At 44.6% G+C, this 24205-nt stretch overlaps 1 protein-coding gene across 1 annotated transcript; it reads left to right on the forward strand.

Annotated features, from left to right (window-relative positions):
• Positions 1–22650: 22650 nt before the first annotated feature.
• LOC146073039 (olfactory receptor 2G3-like) lies at positions 22651–23586 on the forward strand. Its single transcript, XM_083180216.1, has one exon. The coding sequence runs from the start codon at positions 22651–22653 to the stop codon at positions 23584–23586; it is 936 nt and encodes a 311-aa protein (XP_083036342.1).
• Positions 23587–24205: the final 619 nt, after the last annotated feature.

Consider the following 24205-nt stretch of genomic DNA (forward strand, 5'->3'; position numbering starts at 1 on the left):
TCATCAGTTCCCACACTCCCTGCCCACCATCTGGCCCCCCTTTCTCTACCCAGCATATCTCCCCCTTTTCTCTGCCCAGCACATCTCCCCCTTTCTCTGCCCAGCATATATCTCCTCTCCCTGCCCATTATCTGTCCCAATATCCCTCTCTGCCAAGGATCTGTCCCCTTCCCCCTGCCCATTATCTGTCCCCACACTCCCTGCCCACCATCTGTTCCCACACTCTGTGCCCAGCACCTGGCCCCCCTTTCTCTGCCCAGCATATCTCTCCTCTCCCTGCCCATCATCTCAATATGGTGTGTGCTAATGCCAAAATGTGTAATGGGCATAATGTAATTGGGCCTGTGTGGCCACAGCAGATGGGCCTGTGTAGTAAAAAATGCCAGGGACGATTTTGGTCCCATTCTGGCCCTGCTAGTCAGATCTGGATTGGGTCCATGGGGGAGTCAAAAAATCCCATTAAAGAGGGGCCCCCATCGAAAGCTGGAGCCCTGGGATGTCGCTGGCGTCCCAAGGTGGTGGACATCGGGCTGATAATTGTAAAATTAGATTTGAAAAAATTGCCAGAAGGCCTCCCCCACATGCTGGGGAAGCCTCTCAGCCCTGATTGGCTAAAAGACGCCTACAGCCAACCAGGGCTGAGCAGCTTCCTCAGTATGAATGACAACGGGATTCTCAGCTGGTAGTGCAAGGGCTAAAAGATTATGGGGGGGGGTGTCTTAGAATGCACACCCTTTATACATGAGTTGCCCTCATGCTGGGACTTATAGTTCTGCAAACAAAAATACATGGTGCAGATGCACACTCCATATTATTAAACAATAATAGAGGTTCTTGGTATATTAATTGGCCAAGAAATATTTGCCCACCAACCAGCTTCACGGTGACCGCATGGGCTAAAAGATGCCTACAGCCAACTACGGCTGAACAGCTTGCCCAGTATGAATGACCACAGGATTTTCTGCTGTCAGTGCTGGGTGAGCTGCAGCGGAGGACCTTCATATATATATGTATATTGGTGTAAAATGAATGTAATAAAGCTGTACTGTTCTGGGCATGTGTGTTTATGTTAACATTCTTTATACAGGTGAACTACAAGTCTAAGGGGTCCCATTAATGCCCCACATGCTGGGACTTATGGTTTGCCAAGTTCCAGCATGCAGGGGAGGCCTTCTGGGACTTGTAGTTCTACTGTAAAAAAGCAATCTAATTTTAAACTTATCAGCCCAGCGTCCACCACCCTGGGGCGCTGGGGACAGCCCCCACAGACCCTGTCTAGGGATGACCAGCCACGGTGCTCATGGTATGACCGGGGGACCTTGTATAAAAAGTTTCCCCAGCTGTGGCATGACTCGATGGCTGTTGGAGCCCAGTACTGATTCCGACATACAAGGGAACCCCCAGTTTTTTTGTTCCCCATATTTTTGGGACCAGGAAGAAGAGCCTGGTGCTGGTATCTTAAATACCAGGACCAGCTTAATGAGTCTGGGGCTGGTTTGGTGCAGAAGAGGGGACCCCATGCCGATTTTTGTAAAGAATTCACTGTAACACACTTTTTGAACAGAATCATACACAGATCTCACTGATCTATGCATGGTTCTATTAAACTCGCCAGGCTGGACCTGGTCTATTTGTTTTGTGATTTTTGGTCATTTTAAGGAGGCAAATTTAAAATATGCACCCTATTATATGTGCAACATCTGTATTTGATTTAATGGGCAATTTTTTGAGTTTACTTAGAATACTGCTGGGAATTGTAGTTCCATAGCAGGACCAATGCTAATATAAAACACTGACACCCTAAACAAATAAAAGTTTATTAACATACAGTACATACATACATAAACACACACATACATACCCTGCAGATCGGTCTCCTTGTCCAGTAGAATAATCCAAATTAGAAGAATCCAAAGTGTACTAAAAAATAAAAAGGTATATACCACTCCTCCAGTGAAGATCGTGAACTCTTCTCCAGGGTTAATATTACGCTTAATCCAAGGGTTAATAAAACGCTTAATCCAAGGGTTAATAAAACGCTTAATCCAAGGGTTAATAAAATGCTAACACCTGCTCCATCACACTTGAAGAGCTGCATGTTTAGACATGCAGCTCCTCCCCGATACTAAGGGAAATCATATTGATGTCAGTCAATGTGACTCTCCTCACCCAATCAGGGCTGAGCTCCAGTGGAGTTCTGCAGCTAATTGGGTATAGCTGGCTCCATAGACTTCCATGTTATGAGATAAACATGGAAGTCTATGGCCAGATCTCACCATAAGAGCCGTGTTATTACATTAACATGGGCGCCTAGGATAGGAACTGGCTAATTTCCCTGACCACAAAGTCAGTTGGGGTCACCTTTGTGGTTGACCCCAATTGACTTTTGCGGTCAGGGAGATTAATTGTTCTTCAACTCTTGTCAGGCACCCTTCGTTATTAACATTACTCTTCATCCAATAATAGGATTAATTGAAATTGAACACTGCTTCTCAACCCTTGTCAGAAATCCTTGACTATTAACATTTCTCTTCAACCCATGTCAGGAATCTTTTTTATTTTTATTTTATTTTTTCTGGATACAAAAAGTGTTGAAAATTAGTCATGTATTAGAGCAATAACCAATAAAATGTTTTTCTATGCAAAAAAGAATATCCCAATGACCACTTAAAAAATAGCCTATTATGAAAGAAAATGGGTGCACAGTCACAGTAGCCCAACACCCTTCACTGATGATGATGATTACAGAGAGTTTGAGGGTTACACTGCATCCCACTGCATTTATTACAGTCACAGTGACCTTTAATAAACTTGCAGCCCATCCCACACCATTTTTTTTTGGTGTTATGTATGAAATGGCAACCGAATATCGATGGAGAGATAAGGCTAGCTGTCACCTGTAGTCCTCTAATAAAAGAAAGACAATATCAACCTGGGCTGACTAGTTAGGGTTGGGGGTGAATACTTTGACCCCTGTCTGTGGCATCACTTTCCTGCTAGTGGAGCCTGATGCAGAATCCAAAAATATGGAGACCCCTATGTTATTTTTGCTCATATGTTTAGAACATAGGCCGGCTCCAAGACCCTGATGTTGGCTATACTTGGGTGACACTTTTTCAATACTTTTACACAGAGAAGCACTGCACAGACCTCACTGATGTGTGCAGGCTTTTCAACCCACACTATTCAAGGGGATGTCTATTTCTAAAGTGTTTCGCATCGGGATCGCATGCAGATTGCACAGGTTTTTTACCTTGCGATACCGATGCGCGCTCCCTTGACAGCACAAATCGAAACCCAGATAGACAGGGCAGCAATGACTATATAGTGCAAATCTAATGCAGATTGTATGAATTGTATGTAAATAGCACAAAGATTGTATAGCAAGTCAAATAGCACAGGAATCTCACCGTGTGTACACACCATTAGTTAGGATATATAGAATTAATTATTAGTCATTATTTAAGTTTTGTATATTGCGACATAACCCCTAAAGTAAATGAAAACAATGCAGCTCAGTTCATCTGGGACCATAGAGATAGTATAAATAGTGGGGTTACAGTATAATGAAGTTCTGTCTAACTGCTCCATGGTGGAAGGCTGCAGGTGTAGAGCTCACGCTGTAAAACTCTCCAGTGAATAGGTAATGTACTGTACATCTACATTCATTTCATTTCACAGACATGGTTTTTATTTTTATTTTAACTTTCAACATAGCTGTTACAGACAAATTGGGTGAAATGTAATAGGATGAGAGATTTAGAAAGTGAGAGATTTGGTGAGAAATCTCCAGTTTTTTAAAGCGGCAATCATTTACACTGCAAAATCAAACTGGTTTTGCAGTGTAAATGATTGCCGCTTTTAAAAAAAATGGAGATTTCCTACCAAATTTCTCACTTTCTGAATCTCTCATCCTATTAAATCTCACCCTATATTTCTTATATAAGGTAAACGTTACAGGTCATTATGATAAATTAAAATGTTTGCTTGGCAATTTTCACACCCATTTTGACTAATTCGCTTGGCACTCAAAGGGTTACGCAGTTTCAACCAACATAATATAGTGTATACTGTACTAAATGGTTAAATAATTAAGGCATTGCAGAAAGCAAAGGAAAACAGAATGTCATTCTATGAATGATTCAGAAAGTCTTTCCCTAGTGAATTGAAGAAAAATGTATATGTTTCTACTGATGTCATTTTAAATAATTCTTTGGAAAAATTGTCACAAACCCAGTATACAGTACACTGGATATGGTATTTGAATAAATCTAGATTTTTGTAGAATTAAACAATTTCCGTATACTTGTAATGAGAGAAAATATCTAATGTATAAGAAAGATGTGATTGCACAATGCTTCCAAAGATAATTATTTTAAGAGAGGAATATCAAAGATAACAATAAGAAGATAGTTATTTACATATAAAACCATTGTGAATAAGAACTCTGGAATAAAGACACCATACCAATTCCAGTTTAAAATAGTTATTCACAAGTTAATGTACATTACAGACACATCAGGAATAGATACCATTTATCACAAATTGTTTACTTAATATGGGTACACATTAAATCAGGGGTGGGCAATTATTTTGGCTGGGGGGCCGCTTCACACTTCCAGTAAACATTCGAGGGCCGCACACAAAATTATATGATATATATATATATATATTTATTATATATACACACACACACACAGTATATTTTCACATATCGTAATATAGGCTGGCAGAAGCAGCTTCTTACTTTTAATTTTTAAGGGTCACTATTTCCATAGTTGATGCGATGTGCCCTGCACGAAGCAATCCGACATGGGCACTCACCCCACCATCAAAACCAATCACTGCGCACACCTTCATCACTTCTCCATCACTGCGCAATCCCTCATAGCATCCCCATCACTGCGCAATCCCTCATATCATCCCCATCACTGCGCAATCCCTCATAGCATCCCCATCACTGCGCAATCCCTCATAGCATCCCCATCACTGCGCAATCCCTCATAGTATCCCCATCACTGCGCAATCCCTCATAGCATCCCCATCACTGCGCAATCCCTCATAGAATCCCCATCACTGCGCAATCCCTCATAGCATCCCCATCACTGCGCAATCCCTCATAGCATCCTCATCACTGCGCAATCCCTCATAGCATCCCCATCACTGCGCAATCCTTCATAGCATCCCCATCACTGCGCAATCCCTCATAGCATCTCCATCACTGCGCAATCCCTCATAGCATCCTCATCACTGCGCAATCCCTCATAGCATCCCCATCACTGCGCAATCCCTCATATCATCCCCATCACTGCGCAATCCCTCATAGCATCCCCATCACTGCGCAATCCCTCATAGCATCCCCATCACTGCGCAATCCCTCATAGTATCCCCATCACTGCGCAATCCCTCATAGCATCCCCATCACTGCGCAATCCCTCATAGCATCCCCATCACTGCGCAATCCTTCATAGCATCCCCATCACTGCGCAATCCCTCATAGCATCCCCATCACTGCGCAATCCTTCATAGCATCCCCATCACTGCGCAATCCCTCATAGCATCCCCATCACTGCGCAATCCCTCATAGCATCCTCATCACTGCGCAATCCCTCATAGCATCCCCATCACTGCGCAATCCTTCATAGCATCCCCATCACTGCGCAATCCCTCATAGCATCTCCATCACTGCGCAATCCCTCATAGCATCCTCATCACTGCGCAATCCCTCATAGCATCCCCATCACTGCGCAATCCTTCATAGCATCCCCATCACTGCGCAATCCTTTATAGCATCCCCATCACTGCGCAATCCCTCATAGCATCCTCATCACTGCGCAATCCCTCATAGCATCCCCATCACTGCGCAATCCTTCATAGCATCCCCATCACTGCGCAATCCCTCATAGCATCCTCATCACTGCGCAATCCCTCATAGCATCCCCATCACTGCGCAATCCTTCATAGCATCCCCATCACTGCGCAATCCTTTATAGCATCCCCATCACTGCGCAATCCCTCATAGCATCCTCATCACTGCGCAATCCCTCATAGCATCCCCATCACTGCGCAATCCTTCATAGCATCCCCATCACTGCGCAATCCCTCATAGCATCCCCATCACTGCGCAATCCCTCATAGCATCCCCATCACTGCGTAATCCCTCATAGCATCCCCATCACTGCGCAATCCCTCATAGCATCCCCATCACTGCGCAATCCCTCATAGCATCCCCATCACTGCGCAATCCTTCATAGCATCCCCATCACTGCGCAATCCCTCATAGCATCCCACATCACTGCGCAATCCCTCATAGCATCCCCATCACTGCGCAATCCCTCATAGCATCCCCATCACTGCGCAATCCCTCATAGCATCCCCATCACTGCGCAATCCTTCATAGCATCCCCATCACTGCGCAATCCCTCATAGCATCCCACATCACTGCGCAATCCCTCATAGCATCCTCATCACTGCGCAATCCCTCATAGCATCCCCATCACTGCGCAATGCCTCATAGCATCCCCATCACTGCGCAATCCCTCATAGCATCCCCATCACTGTGCAATCCCTCATAGCATCCCCATCACTGCGCAATCCCTCATAGCATCCCCATCACTGCGCAATCCCTCATAGCATCCCCATCACTGCGCAATCCTTCATAGCATCCCCATCACTGCGCAATCCCTCATAGCATCCCCATCACTGCGCAATCCCTCATAGCATCCTCATCACTGCGCAATCCCTCATAGCATCCCCATCACTGCGCATGCCTCATAGCATCCCCATCACTGCGCAATGCCTCATAGCATCCCCATCACTGCGCAATCCCTCATAGCATCCCCATCACTGCGCAATCCCTCATAGCATCCCCATCACTGCGCAATCCCTCATAGCATCCCCATCACTGCGCAATCCTTCATAGCATCCCCATCACTGCGCAATCCCTCATAGCATCCCCATCACTGCGCAATCCCTCATAGCATCCCCATCACTGCGCAATCCTTCATAGCATCCCCATCACTGCGCAATCCCTCATAGCATCCCCATCACTGCGCAATGCCTCATAGCATCCCCATCACACCCCCTCATTTCCTGCCCACCACTGTACCCCCTACCAGCGAGCACCCTCTGATCACCCAAAATTACTTCACATTTCATTCATGCCCCTCATCACTGCACTTCCTTCACATCCCTATCAGAACATCACCCACCAAAAAACTGCAGCCACCAGTCAGCGGGGAGCCTGAGCGAGGGGAGCCAGGACAGGATGATCATGCAGGACTTTCTGGTGCCAGTGCTAGCAGTCGTCAGTCACGCCACAGGGCTAAAAGAAATGCAGTGCCGCCGATGTCCGACCGCTCCCGCCCCGCACAGCATTACAGGGAGTGTGGGAGGGGACGCGGTCACACTAACCAATGGCGGGGAGGCAGCCGCCGCATCACCGCGTTCCCTCCCACACTCCCAGTAATGCTGTGCGCGGTGGGCGCAGTCAGGCATCGGCGGCACTGCACTTCGTTTAGCCCTGCAGCTGCCGGTTAATTGACAAGCGGCTCAGCTAGTTGGGCCGCTTGTCATAGTGATAGAGGTCAGTGCTGCGGGCCAGACCTGAGCGTCTCGCGGGCCGCATCCGGCCCACGGGCCACCTGTTGCCCACCACTGCATTAAATGATGTGCACCCAGCAGGACATTGCAGGTGGCACGTAAATGACAGGGACCCTGCACTGGCAAGTGCTTACACATGGCCCTCATTAGTGATGTTTTCTGTCAGCCCTACAGCAGGAATGACTAGAATACATCACTAATGAACTCACATATGTAGGGCCTGATTCTGGTTCACTTGCAAAAGCAAATGCTTTATCTAATGGATAAAACCATGTGCACTGCAGGGGGGGGGAGCTGTAACATGTGCACAGAGAGTAAGATTTGGGTTATTTTATTCTGTGCAGGGAAAATACTGTCTGCTTTATTTTTAAACGGCAATATAGATATCAGTTTGAAGTACAAACACCACCCAAATCTAAAATTATCTGCACATTACATCTGCCACCCCCCTCCCCTCCTGCAGTGCACATGGTTTTGTCCATTAAAGAGAGAGTTTGCTTTAGCGAGTGAACCAGAATCATGCCCATAGTGCGTACACACTAGACCAGGGCCATAACCTCATCTGGGTGAGCAGTGTGGCGCACCAAGCTCAGAGGCTTCATAGGTGCACCGCACTTCTGCCTTGCAATGGAACCAGAAGTCCAGTAGTGCAGTAGCAGCGCCGCCCCCCACAGTGACCCAGACTCCGGACACAGCTGTGGTTTCTGGGTGCTGGCACATGGCCCCAAAAGCACTAGTTACAGTGCTGCACTGGACGATTTGAACGGTTTGTGGTTCTGATCCATAGAAATTGGCAAATCGTTCAATGTATTATCAGTGTGCACCCAGCTTTATACATAACTACCAGTATGCTCACCACACCTCCACCACTGTATCCGACACATATATAAAAGTGTCTAAGCCATTATGTATAAGAGCCCTTGGGTGAGATTTAATAGGATGAGAGATTTAGAATGTGAGAGATTTGGTAAGAATTCTCCAGTTCTTTTAAAGCGGCAATCATTTACTCTGCTAAACCAGTTTGATTTTGAAGTGTAAATGATTGCCGCTTTAAAAAACCTGTAGATTTCTCCCCAAATCTCTCACTTTCTGATTCTCTCATCCCATTAATACCCCTTTTAGACATACTACCTGGGATTTTGTCCAGGTTTACCCGGGATTTTCAACCCAGGTCACTCCCGGGATTTTAGTAACAAACCCCCTTTCACACTACACCTCAAATCCGGGAAAAACCCGGGTATACCCCTTTCACACATAAGCCAGGCTTTTCAAGCATTTCAGTGTTTCATCATTAAAATTAAACACGCCCGGCAGCAAAAAAAAGCAACATTACATGTTTAAAACTGAAAAACCCGGGTAAACCCATTCAGACATAAGCCGGGTATTATACCCGGGAGTTAAATACCGGGAAAAACCCTGGTCAATTGCAGGTGCTCAGTATCCGGGAGTGAAATCCCGGGTATACCCTTTCAGACATACGCTAGTCCCGGGTTTGGGCGCGTTCATGTGAAAAAACCCGGGATTTTCGCGTATGTCTGAAAGGGGTATAAATCTCACCCCTTTTAAATTCTTAATTTTCTTTCTAATTTCTTTAACCTTATTAATTCACCATTTTAATTGTAAATTGGGGATTACTATTAAATTGCTTAATAAAAGTTACGTTAAGATCATTTGCATATATGTTCATTTTACACCACAAGTCTTCTGATTTTTTTCCTGCACTGAGCCATTAAGCATTATGTATTCAGATAGTTCAACTTTAATAAAAATGTTTATCACCAATCACCAGTAAGATGATTTGCAATCATAATTAATTAGATTAATTTGATTTAATCTTATCATCTTGCCTGCTGCACAAACAGCATAGGTATAGGAGCTGTTTTCCTCATCCATCAGTGTTTCGTTATTTTTTATTTGCTTGTTTTACAAGTGTATAAGTAAAGCAGCTTGTAATTTGTGGCTAAAACATTTTGGCTCATAGATACCAGTGTCAGCAGTCTCCTCTGTCTGCAGGTAGAGTGAACGATCACGCTGATCCTGCCCACCCCCCTCCACCTCCCCTGGCAGAGGCGTGCTCTGTGCCCCCTGTGCTGGTTAACACAGCTTTGCAGCATGTTAATTGTAGTTTGCAAGTTTATTTATTTTAGAGGGGAATGTTCCCATTTCCCTGATTAGGCCATTCCCCATCTATGGGCTTTAAATGGACCCATATGACAACACCTGTTTTGCAGACAGTAACGTTTTACTTTTTTTCCATTAAAAAATAAAAACTCATTGGGTGAGATTTAATAGGATGAGAGATTCAGAAAGTGAGAGATTTGGGAAGAAATCTCCAGTTTTTTTAAAGCGGCAATCATTTACACTGCTAAAGCAGTTTGATTTTGCGTGTAAATGATTGCATATTATTAGTATTATGCACATTTTTCAATGTGTCATTTTATTCTAAAAATCATTACCGATATAATAAACAGATAAACAATTAAATATTCTTAAAGCGTTATAATGTGATTCTTTAATCCAGTGGTTCTCGAACTGTGTGCCTAGGCATTGTGGGTAAAGTCAACAGTGTCTAGGTCAACAGGCAGTAGGTCGACACGTGACCTGCAAAAGGTCGACATGAGTTTTTCATGTTTTTTTCCCCAAAAAAGGACTAGTCCATACTTTACCATCCCAGTGGACATGGAGGGGGAAATTAACCATTTCTGAAGCATAGTGGGCACAGCGAGCCATGCAAGGGGACACAGTCAACATAGACACAGAAAAACTTTAAAAACTTTTGTCGACCTTTTGCATGTCAACCTATTGCATACTTGCCTACTTTTGAAATCTAGTTCAGGGAGATTATAGTTGGTAGTAGAATTTTGCACAGCGCCCCATTGAGGGGGTGTGTCATGCTGCTCCCAAAGGGCGTGTCTAGTTCCATATATGGAGAGATTGTGAAAAGATATTGTGAACATGGCACCTAGAAGCGTGGGTGTGTACTGCTACATCTGAGAGGAATCTTCTAAAATGACTTATATCCAAATGTAGATGAGCCCGAAAGCAGTTAGTAAGAGCTACTATATTTGGTAAAGTGCTGGGAAATGGTACTGATGATTCAATGTAAATGTATCTATCTCTCATTCCTTTTCCCCAAAAATGTAAGAGTGTAATGTGGGCTAGGTGACATGAGGGAGCTTGCTAGACTAATGAGGGAGAGAGGGAGATTGCTGCTATTTCAGGGCGTCTCCTGCAGAATGCAGGAGGGTAGGTAACTATGACCTATTGCTTGTGTTGAACTTTGACCATGTTGACCTAATGCATGTTGACCTTTTTTATGTGCTGACCTACTACATATTGTCGGCCTAACAATCCATACTGGGCTCTGTGGGGTGCTGCGAGGCTCTTCAGGGTGGGGGGGCAGCTTATGTGGACCAGGAAGTAAGAGGCACAACCAGTGCTAGTGGCAGACATTTATAAACATGTGGACAATCACAAACACAACTGTACACCAGCACATAACTAAATCTAAGGATGCACAATTTGCTTAATTGCATTTAAAAAAAAAAATATTATTAAAAACTTTTATCCTAGGAGTTCAAGAAAGTTTGAGAAGCACTGAGTTAATCAATGAAATGCATCATACAAAGGTAATATTTTTGTTTATCTAAATGATAGTTACTCACAAACTAGCCGATATGCTTTATGCGCAATATCAGCAGTGTCTCCTTGTCAGCTCCTGGGTAAATGTTAAAAAGTATTCTCACTGAATGGTTTCAGTAAACGATGTTGTTAAGTGATATTATAGCCAATATTCCCCTACATGTTCAGCAGGGAGTGTGTTTTAGTAACGCAAAGGACAGCTTTTGCGATAAGAGGTGTCCACTGTGATGCGGCGCTATCCCTGGACTTCCAGGTCTGAGACCCAGGAGTCCCTCTGCACATGTACAAAGTGATGGCGTCGGCCGCAGGGCATGCTGGGAGGGATCTGTGACAGTGCTTCTATTGGGTATCGCCAGTAAAACTGCATATGAAAATGTACAGATAATGGGGTTTTTACCACATTTTCGGTTTAGAGCATCCCACCCTAGATGAGAATGTAACATACAGATGGAGCGGGTCTCTTCCTTGCAGGAGATGGCGATGGCGACGCCAGCCGCCATCCCCCGCCACCCGCCATCTGTATCTGCGAAAGGGGACGCATGCGCATGAGATGCGCGCACGTCCCCTCTCGCACGGTTCCCCTGGGTCCCCGCCGGCTTATCGGCGGTCACCCGGGGTCCCCACCGCCTCCCCGCACCCCCCTCTAACCCTGTCCATCTCCCTGAAGCGGAGACGGACAGGGTTCCCGCCGCCCAGAAACTGAGATGCGCGCGTGAGACGCACGCGCGTCTCAGTCAGATGGACGCCGGGCTGCTGGTGGATCGCCAGCGGTGACGTTCTGGCGATTCGCCAGCAAGAGGGAGCCCGGCTTCATCTGTATATTGCTGAAAGGGGCCCTTTTCCATTCTTGTCTAGTATGTAGTGGCTTAAGTTTCATACTACCTTATGGCTAAAAACATTTGAATGTATACTTCCTTACTTTCCAAGTTTGGGCCCATTGAAGAGATCATCACTGGCCTAATCCTTGGTGTTTCTTTCTCATAATTCTGCCTATATGAAACATCAATATAAGTTAATTGTAGTGCCTATTGTTCTATGCAGTATGTCAGATGCCGTTTGTAACTGGATGCAACAATTTCTTATTAAAATACTAATTTTGCATAAATAAGAACACACATTTGACCAACCATAATACAGTCAAAATAGATCTATGTTATTTGGTGTGGATTATGGCCCCAACAGTAATTAGGTTGACAGTGTCAGGGTCAACCCCAAAAAGTGGACACAAGGATAGGGTTGACACAAAGAAAGGCCAACATGAGTTTTTTGCATTTTTTGGCGGTCATTGGCAACACCTCAGCACGTGAACACCCAATTAGTGTACCGCGTCCCCTCACATGGTTTGCTTTACTCATCATGCTTCAGGTCAGTCAAAGTGGACAGTCAATTATGAAAGTCCCTCAAAAAATGGTGAAAAACTCATGTTGACCTCTTCATGCTTTGACCTTAGTCATACAGATGGAGTGCCTCACAGCCAGCCTGCAGGACCGCCAAATATCCTGAGATGGCTCAGACTGGCAGACAGGCACTCCATCTGATGGGGATGCACGAGCCTCTCACACATTCGTGTGTCCCCATCAGCATGGCAGTGGATTCCCTGCCGTCTCCACTTCAGGGAGATGGGCAGGGTTAGTGGGAGCCGCAGGTGGTGACAGGGGCATGCAAGTGTCTTGTGCATGAGCATCCATTTCCAGCGGCTCCATCTGTAGCAACATTTTGCTTTGTTGACCTTTTGTCTATGACGTTCCTGTGCATGTCAACCATATGTTATATAAAACACAGGCCACATGGATGGTGTAATGGTTAACATTACTGCCTCACAGAACTGAGGTCATGGGTTTGATTCCCACCATAACTGTGCAGGTTATTGGGCTCCCCAAAAAATGTAGCCAAAAATTAGTATGTGTGCATGTACATGTGGTAGGGAATATAGTAAGCTCCACTGGGGCAGGGACTGATGTGAATGTTCATAATATCCTCTGTAGATCGCTGCGGAACACACCCTCTTTTGCCTGTAGTGCTCAAGTTACAGAACAAAGTGGTACTGGATAAGAGACAACATTTTAAACTTGGGGACATTGTATAAAAAAATTTTTCTTAACCCCTTCCCGACCAGGCCTTTTTTGTTAATTTTTTTTTTTTTTTCCTCCTTGCGTTCAAATAAGCGTAACTTTTTTAATTTTCCGGCTATATAGACACATGAGGGCTTTTTTTTTGCGGGACAAGTTGTACTTTTTAATGGTACCATTTACTATACCGTATAATATTCTGGGGAATCAGGAAATAATTCAATGTGGGGTAAAAAAAAAAAAAAACGCCATTCCACAATTTTGCGCTGGTTACGTTTTTTTTGGAGTTCATAGTTCGTTTAAAATGATGGGTTATCTTTATTCTATGGGTCGTTACGATTCTGGTGATACCAAACTTATATAGTTTTCGTTATGTTTTACCACTAAAAAAAAAAATAGCAACTTTTACGGTTTTTCTAATTTGCGTCGCGTCGCCATGTTCTGCGGCTTATAACTTTTTTATTTTTCCACCTACGGACCTGGGTGAGGGCTCATTTTTTGCGGGCTGAAGTGTACTTTTTAATTAATACCATTATGGGATATGGGCGACTTTCTGATCTCTTTTAGTTATTTTTTTTTGGGTAGGCGATGCGACCAAAAAACGTAGTTTTGGCGTTGGGAATTATTTTCCGTTTACGCCTTTAACCGTGCGGGATAACTAATGTTATATTTTAATAGATCGGACTTTTAGGAACGCGGCGATACCAAATATGTTTATTTTTTTATTTTTTATTTATTTTTATTTGTGAAATGGGGAAAGGGGGGTGATTTGAACTTTTAATATTTTTTTTTTTTTTTTTTTTTTAAACTTTTTTTTTTTTTTTTACTTTTACTACAAGGCCCCCTAGTGTACTTGACCACTAGGGGGCGCGATCGCCTGTACTAGGTTCAGCCATAGAGCTCTATGGCTGAACATAGTGATTTTCAGCACTTTCTATTACATCCTGCCTCAGGCAGGATGTAATAGGAATACTGACACGGCCAGCACAGGGGTCTACATTAGACCCCTGGCTACCATGGCAACCGATCGGCACCCTCCGATCTCGCCGCGGGGGGCCCCGATCGGCGCCGGAGGGGGGCGCCCCCCCTCCGATCAGCTATTTAAGCACTGCGGGCGCTTTGCTGCGGTGCTTAAAGGGTTAAACGGCCACGATCGGCGAACTCGCCGCTCGTGGCCATGAGAGCAGGTACCTGGCTGTAATATACAGCCATTACCTGCTCTCTTTCAAGCTCCGTGAGCTGGCTTGATTCCCCCGCAACCGACATATGACGTAAATGTACGTCATATGTCGGGAAGGGGTTAATATACAAAGTTCTCTTACAAACTGAAATTAATAACAAAATAATAGTTGGCATCAATTTAATTTTGTTGATGCTATTCCTGGTTTCTACAGATGTGTTTTGTTGTTACAGCTTTGCTACGAATAGCAGTTTACTGTACAGGATTGCAGCATGGAGCGTGCACCCGCATTGCAACCAGGTCTAATTGAACTCAAATCTGCTTCCAATGTAGTGAATGGCAAAGCAGGGGACCCACTATGCCATGAGTTGTATGCTGCAATCCGTGCACATTGCACCAAGCAGGTTTAGTAAATCAGCATGTTCCAACAGTGGGGGAAATTTACTGATCGAATGGCTACGAATGCATGTATTCTTAGCCATTTGATGCCAAATACCAGCTGTAAATGAACTTTTGCTAATTTACTAAGCCTAAAATATGTGTGTGTTCTCTGTTTTACGACCGGTAAATTCATTTGTAATTATTTATACCAATGAATACACCATCGAAAGAACACAAATGTATCTCACCATTCACTTGAATGGGGAATCCAAATTTACAATCAGGTCGTATACTGAATGCAGGCAATAATTCAGCAGAAAATAAGTTTAGAAAATACTCTATATTTTCCAGGCGAATTGGGCTGAAGCCTGCACGGAACAATCAGATCCATGCAGGCTTCTCTGTGACAAAATAGAAAAAAAGGAATGCGATTCTGTGCGCCCGGCAATTACCAGCCCCAGCAATTATTGTCCTGGTTGCAGAAATGCAGAGGGATCGCATTCTCTTCATTCAATAGAAGGCATCCACGGGTATAAGAAATAACAAACCACTGACCCAACACCAAACGAACCTGAGGAGCCGCAAGTGTGTTTACACTTGCAGCTCCTCCCCGAGTCTGAGGGATTCCCAGGTGACATTATTCACTGGGTCCTCTCTCAGCCAATCAGGAGCAGGCTCTGGGGAAGCTCTGCAGCTGATAAACCCATGTTGTGAGTTTAACATGGGCATCTAGGGTAAGAACGGCCCATAGATGCCTATGTTAAATTTATAACATGGGCATCTATGGAGCCACACACAGCCAATCAGCCGTGTAGTTTCCTCAGAGGGAAACACACTTATGGCTCTTCAGGTTAGTTTGGTGTCAGGTCAGCGTTTGGTTATTTTTTACATTACCTAGTGGACAGGTCTCAATTAGGCCCTATGTGCTGTGGCACCCTGGGCAGGGCCGGTGCTAGGGTGTCTGGCGCCCTCCTGCAAACTAGAATTTTGCGCCCTCCCACAAACTAAAATTTTGAGCCCTCCCTCAATTTGTGCTACAAAACAAGGTTTTGTTAGAGTACCTCTTCCCGTTTGATTTTTTTTTGTTAGAGTACCCTTCCTCAGGATTGCAATGGATGACAAATGTTTGTGTGTAAGTATTTGGAACAAAAACTGTAGTGTGTGTGTTTGTGTGTGTAAATCCACTCCCAAATTAAATAGATGAATATAGACAGGCAGATATATAAATAATAAAAATAACAAGTTGATAAACCTAGGTGCGCTCACAGGAGCAGCTACAATACACTAAATCGAGTATGTTTCACCTAATACATATATCCTCCCTCTCCTTTGCACCCCACATCCAAGCCCTGGCCCATTCTTGCCGGTTCCAGTTACGCAACATTGCTCGCATCAGGCCCTTTCTCTCACAGAGTGCTACTAAGCTGATCATCCACTCATTAGTCATCTCACGGCTTGACTACTGTAATGCTCTTCTCACCGGCCTCGCTCAATCCCAACTAGCTCCTCTCCAATCTGTCCTCAATGCTGCAGCCAGGCTTATCTTCCTCTCCCGCCGCTCTAACTCTGCTACTCCCCTTCAACAAAATCTGCACTGGCTTCCATTCCCCTACAGAATCCTCTTCAAACACCTCACACTCACATACAGGGCCATCTCTAATTCCATTGCTCCATATATCTCTAACCTCATCTCCATTCATACACCCTCCCGCCCTCTACGGTCAGCTGACGACTGTCGTCTCTCCTCCACCCTGATCACTGCTTCCCATGCTAGAGTACAGGACTTTGCCCGTGCTGCACCCCTTCAGTGGAACGCACTCCCTCGCTCCATTAGACTCTCCCCGACCTTGCAAAGCTTCAAACGGGCACTGAAAACTCACCTATTCATCAAAGCGTACCCTTCCACTGCATAAACCAGCTGGTTCTCTGACCCCTTGCCTGTTTCCTGTTTACATCCTGCTATCTAACCACCACCCCCTCGCTTGCACCTCTTGTAATCTGTCTGTCTCCCCTTCCTACTAGATTGTAAGCTCCTCCGAGTAGGGCCCTCTTCCCTCCTGTTGTCAAAGCCCACTTCTCTTCACATTTCACTCACAGCTCTCCTTTACTCCAACACTCAGTGACCATCTTCATACTCATCTCCATCATTGGCCTCAAGCCTCTAGTTGTATGTTGATTGGGTCCTCACTACTTACATTTAAGCTGTAATGTGTATTGAACTGTGGTGCTCTTTATTTGTACTGTATTTTTGTTATTTATTCAATGTTATGCTAAGTTTTTGTCTCCCTGTATTGTTCCTTTGTACGGCGCTGCGAAACACTTGTGGCGCCTTATAAATAAAATTATAATAATAATAATAATATCCTAAATACAAAAATCTCATGAACTCCCTCCCAGTGCTCACTTATTTATCAAAAATGGGAAAACAGGAAAGTTACTTCAAACAATGAACCTTAAATATTGGTGGTGATAATTCCACATGCATTGCTAGGTGTCACAGTGTATCATATACATAGGACTTGTGCTGCCCGGATGGGAACAATATACTCCTATATCTTAAGTAACTGAAATAAAACAGAAATACATAGTGCAATACAGTAAAGTAAAAAAAAAGGTGGACTGGTGAATACTATTGCCCTATCACCCTTAGCTGGTTGAAATTAGGCCTTAAAGGTGTATCTTCCCAATCTGATGTACGGCGTGAATTGGAACCACATGATAGGAGACACTGCCAGAGGGATCTCCTAAAAGATACACCTTTAAGGTCTATTTTCACCTAGCTAAGGGTGATTGCAATAGTGTTCACCAGTCCATTTTTTTTACTTTACTGTATTGCACTATACAGTATATTTCTATTTTATTTCAGTTACTTAAGATATATGTGAGTATATTTTTAGCATCCGGGCAGCACAGGTCTTATCACCACCAATATTTGTTTAATTGTTTACATAACCTTCCTGTTTTCCCCTTTTTTTTTAATCACTGAGCACTATTGCCACCCATACATGGTGCGACAAGATTCGTGCTCCCCCGCACATCACATGGCACAAGTATGTGCTGCAGGTACTTTTTGAACCATTGCATCTAGTTCAAAACGTGCAGCACATTGTATGCGTTTTGAAATAGATGCAAAGTAATATAGTTTAAAATGCATGGTGCACATCACACCGTGTATGGGCGGCATATGGGGGGGGTTCATCAGAAACAGAGCCGGATTAACAATGGGCCTGATGGAGCTACAGCTCCAGGCCCACTCTCTAAATAGGCCCATTTTGTAGCTGAGGGTCAGGGCTTTCCAACGAGCCCAGCCCCGAGTCTCTAGCCCCCCGGGAACCGGAGATACTGCCAGGCAAAGCTTGAACGTTTTCCCCATAGGATAACATGAGACCCACAAATTCCAACTCCCACCTGGTTCCAACGGCATCACAGAAGCTCAAGGTTGATCTCAGTCTAACCCAAATTGGGCCTTCAATCTGATACCAGGCTGGTCCATATGGGTTTATTGGTTCTAGAGATATTTCGTGTAAACCGATTTTATTTATTTTTTTCATTTTTGAAATGTAATTTCATGGTTGTTCATGTTGTTTGAGGACAGATTTCTCTGGAACCAAATGGCACAGTTTCACAGGACCAAATTCATTTGAAAATAATTTGAATCCCTCGTGTAAATGGCTCAGTTGGTTCCGAAGATATAGCTGGTTGTTTAAAGGGGGGAGGGTAGTTTTCTCTCCTCCTCACGCCTGAAAATGCAGGAACTAGGCTGGTGTAAAAGGGGCCAATCCGGGAATGTCCCTGCATAATCCTGGGTCAATATTCCTGGGTAAATCCCTGCATTTTCTGGTGTGAAAGGGGTATTATATCAAATAGCTGGGACCTACATTGCTCTGAATACAGCCGGGCAGCCCCCTGCTCTCTGTCCGGCAGTCAATGGCTGTCATTTGTGCCTGGCGGCGGCTGTCCCTCGGTTACTACAAGCATGTATTCCCCCTTGGCAATGAGCATGTAATCCCACATGGCAATGAGCATGGAAACTCTGGCAATGAGCATGGAACCCCTGGCAATGAGCATATAGGTAAGCAGCACTTATGTAGCATAATTTTTAATAGGCATTATGGTGTTTGGCTTAATACGTAATGGACATTATGGTGTGTGGCTTAACATGTAATGGATATTATGGTGTAATTTTTAATGCACACCTTTGGCGCGCAATGCCCGTTTATGAATCATATTGTGCATTATTGCTCAATCTGTTTGGTATAGTGTGTATTTTGGCTCAATCCATGTGGCAGAATGTGAATTTTTGCCTTAATCTGTGTGGCATAACGTGAATTTTGACTCAATCCATGAACCATAGTGTGAATTTTGGCTCAGTCAGTGTGAATTTTTTTCTCATTCCATGTGGCATAATGTGTAAGAGTATAAAGGGGTGTGTACAGTATAAAGGGGTTACTATTGTGTTGCATGATTTGTCTAAGGCAGGGGTGGGCAACTATTTGGGCTGGGGGGCCGCTAAACACTTCCAGCAAATATTCGAGGGCCGCAAAAGTATACACGCAAAGAGGCGCAGTGGGGCCCATACCTACACAAGTGTGTATATATATATATAATATATATATACATACATATATATACACACATATATACATACACATACACACACACACACACATCTATATATATATATATATAAATGTTTGTATGTGTGTGTTTTTATATAATATATATACACACACAGTGTATGTATATATATATATATATATATATATATATAACATGTGCACATAAAATAATTTGCTGTCACGTCCTTACTTTTATTATTATTTGTGAGGGCTGTGGTGCTGAGAGAGGGAAAGCCTGGAGCGTTACTGGACTTGCCTGCGCAGCCGACCATTAGCCGCCTCATACAGAATAACCCGGCAAAACCTGACTGCGCCAGCCCCAAAAACATTGCTGTGAGTGTGGGAGGGGACGCGGTCATGGCAGGGAAGCGGCTGCCGTGTCACCGCGTCCCCTCCCACACTCCCAGTAATGCTGTGCGCGGCGAGCACAGTCTTGCAGCGGCTGCCGGTTAAATGACAAGCGGCTCAGCTAGGCAGGCCGCTTGTCATAGTGACAGAGGTTAGTGTGGCGGGCCAGACCTGGGCGTCTCGAGGGCCGCATCCGGCCCGCGGGCCGCCAGTTGCCCACCTCTGGTCTAAGGGATATATGGGGTCCGGTATGATATGCTGGCGGCCGAAATACCGACGCCGGACTCCCGACCGCTGCAATGCCGACAAGGGGGGGCTGTGGATCGCTCCCCCTTTCGGGTTCCCTGCACTCACCAAGCAAAGGGCACGGTGCCTTGCTACGCTCAGCACAATATTTGGTACTTGTGAGTTATCTGGGCGCCCGATTTCTAAATCGGGTCGGATCGGGCACATCGCATCGCATCGCATGCGACCATCGGATGCGATGCGATGCGATGCGATGACCCGATTTTTCCATAGGAATCAATGTTAAAATGGACTGAGTCCATTTTAACATGGAATTCAATGGGAAAAAGGGGTCCTTTTCATATCCCTACTATCCAAGTGGGCATGGAGTTGGATATAAACCTGTGGCGAGCGTAGCGAGCCACCGAGCCTGAAGCGTGGCGAGCGTAGCGAGCCCCGCGAGGTGACATAGAATACCGTCCCCTCGCGGGGCTCGCTTCGCTCGCCACGCTTCGGGCTCGGTGGCTCGCTACGCTCGCCACAGGTTTATATCCAACTCCATGCCCACTTGGATAGTAGGGGTATGAAAAGGACCCCTTTTTCCCATTGAATTCCATGTTAAAATGGACTCCGTCAATTTTAACATTGATTCCTATGGAAAAATCGGGTCATCGCATCCGATGGTCGCATGCGATGCGATGCGATGCGATATCGCATCGCATCGCATCTGATTGTATGCCTTAACTTAAGGCATACAATCAAAAAATCGGGCGCCCAGATAACTCATAAGTACCCAATATTTTATTCTGACTGGAGTGCCGCCTCACCCCGCAAGTATCTTAGGACATTGGCATCCTGCGGGTGCACCTTTGGATATCTCCCTGCATTTTTCCTATGTCAGACCCCTGCTTTTTCCAGGCATATATAATTAGTTGAAGGTATTTACAAAAATAGAGACACACCCATGAGCAGACCACCCAACCAGAACACTGGTCACGACCCCCACATTATTAGGCGCTGGCCACAACCCCTATTATTGCGCATAATAGGCCCTTGATCATTTTCAGCTCCAGGCCCATTTAGACCTTAATCTGGCTCTGATCAGAAAGTTAAATAAATAAACAGACTGACAGATATTAGACAGATAGACATACAGAGATAGATATTAGGCAGAGAGAGAGAGATGATAGATAGATAGATAGATAGATAGATAGATAGATAGATAGATAGATAGATAGATAGATAGATAGATAGATAGATGATAGATAGATAGATAGATAGATAGATAGATAGATAGACAGGAATAAAGATATATGGGGAGAGAGAGAGAGAGACACACACAGACACTGACATAGATAGAGTGAGATGATAGATAGATAGATAGATAGATAGATAGATAGATAGATAGATAGATAGATAGATAGATAGATAGATAGATAGATAGATAGGCAGACAGACAGACAGACAGACAGACAGACAGAGATAAAGATATATGGGGAGAGAGAGAGAGAGAGAGAGAGACACACACAGACACTGACATAGAGTGAGATAATAGATCGATAGATAGATAGATAGATAGATAGATAGATAGATAGATAGATAGATAGATAGGTAGATAGATAGATAGATAGATAGATATATAGATAGGTAGATAGATAGATAGATAGATAGATAGATAGATAGATAGATAGATATAGACAGACACAAATGAAAACAAACTCACTTAGCCAGCTCCTCTGTAGGCTACCAAGCCATCTCTCTCATGCACAGCTCCACACTGAGATGGGGGCATCTAGTGGCTCCTGCCAATACTGCAGTTAGCAGTAACCACTGAGCTTTAATCTGCCTCCTCCGACGCTCACCATTCCCCGCGTGCAGGGTGGTACTTCATGTTGCCGACGCCGCTGTCTGTCAGGCAGTGTCACAGGCAGCAGCAGCCGACAGGAGCAGGGTGCAGAGCAGGGAGAGCGCCTCTGCTGGCTGGCGCCTCCCTGCTTTGCATCCCTTGCTGAGCGGGTTCCGCCGGCCCTGACCCTGGGGTACCTTGGGGAAGTTGTGTGACATGGGGAGTGTAACCAAACTGCAGTCACAGCAGTCTACAGGGGCAGTCCACATCTGCCAGGGCCCCGGAGTGAGGAAGCCATGCCCCATGTGGTAAAGCCATGTCCTTAAATAAAGCCCCAGCCCTCCCAGAAAGTCCCCACCCTTTATGCTGGGGTGCCACACCAGGTGTCCCAAAGGCTAGATTCGTTTCTGCTTTGGGGTACTTGCAGGAGTGCTCTAGGTTGGTGGTCGGAACCAATTCAAATTATTAATAGTCAATGTAATAGGCAAAACCAGAGCTGGTGGCTGCCAGTTATAAAATATGTGAACATCCTGTCCCTCACCACATATCCGATCCTGTGGATGACATACTGTATATATACACAAATTACTTTTTAAATATTTTTTTATGAATTTATCAATAGGAATATTTTGGATTGGGGTACTGTGAAAAAATGATTATACTCTCAGCATCTGTGCACGGTACAGTCATTTACTTACACCAATGTACTTTTCTTGCAGTTTCCTGCTATTGGCAGTAATGGTCACTGGGAACCACACCACAGTGATGGAGTTTATTCTGCTGGGGCTGACCAGCCAGGAGAACCTGCAGGTTCCTCTATTTGTTATTCTGCTAACATTCTACATTACATCACTGATTGGTAACATCTTTATAATATGGATAAGCCTTGTAAGCATCCGGCTACACACCCCTATGTATTTCTTCTTGAGAAACCTATCCTTCTTAGATATCTGGTACACATCCAGCATCATTCCCAACATGCTCAAAAACTTATTGTCATTGAACAAGAGCATTTCATTTAATGCTTGTGCCACCCAGATGTTTATCCCTCTCTCACTGGGCGGAACTGAGTGCTATCTCCTGTTATCAATGGCCTATGACCGGTATGCGGCTATATGCAGGCCCTTGCACTATACCACCATTATGCATCCCGTCTTGTGCATTAAGTTGGCAGCTGGGTCTTGGTTGGGAGGCATAATAAACTCAGCAATCCATACATGTTATGCATTACATTTGCCTTACTGTGGTCCTAATGTAATTAATCACTTTTTATGTGAGGTGCCTTCTGTATTGGAGCTGGCCTGTGCTGATGCCTCTGCCAATAAGATTGTTATCTTGGTATGTGCCATCTTTGTTGTCATGGGACCATTTGTACTCATCATCGTCACTTATGGCTACATCATCTCCAGCATTATAAAGATTAGTACATCGGAGGGACGCAGAAAGGCCTTCTCCACTTGTGCCTCACACATCATTGTGGTGTCACTGTTTTATGGCACCATTCTATTTATGTACATGAGGCCAGGGTCAGTCCATGTATACAACCAAGACAAGATAATCACTTTGATCTATACTGTTCTAACCCCAATGCTGAATCCTCTGATCTACAATTTGAAAAACAAAGATGTGAAAAGAGCATTGACTGATATTACAAGAACAAAGATTCTATCGTAAAGACTATAACATGTAATCAATTAATAATCTGGCTTCAAGGCAGACTCTACCATAAGGTAGCTATGGGCCTTATTCTAGTTCACTCTTTCTGACAAAATCCTTCTTAGATGGACAAAACCATGTGCACTGCAGGGGGCAGATGTAAAATGTGCAGAGAGAATTAGATTTGGGTGAGTTATTTTGTTTCTGTGCAGAGTTATTCTGACTGCTTTATTTTTACACTGCAATATAGATCTCACTTTGAAGTAAAATCCCACCCAAATCTAATGCTCTCTGCACAAGTATCATCTGCCCCACCTGCAGCGCACATGGGAGGTTATTCTGGTTGGTGCGTAAATTTCCGAATTATTTCGGAGCGGTCCGCACGCCACGCTGTGCGGACATGGTACGAAGAAATGCCCACCGGTCCTCCGCATTCGGACGGACTCACACTTTAAGAGGGCGTGTTTACGGACGACATCCAAACCTTGCATGTGCGGTGGACACACACATATTCTGCACGGTCTTACAGCGTCTGCACGGTCTTACTGCGTCAGAACGGACGGGAACGTGCCCGTACGCACCGATGCGGTGTATTTCCGCAAAACTCACCACTATTATCTGAACTCCGAAATCTGTT

Source organism: Crinia signifera, chromosome 4 (genome assembly GCF_055691185.1).
Source record: "Crinia signifera chromosome 4, ASM5569118v1, whole genome shotgun sequence".
Classification (NCBI taxonomy): Eukaryota; Metazoa; Chordata; class Amphibia; order Anura; family Myobatrachidae; genus Crinia; species Crinia signifera.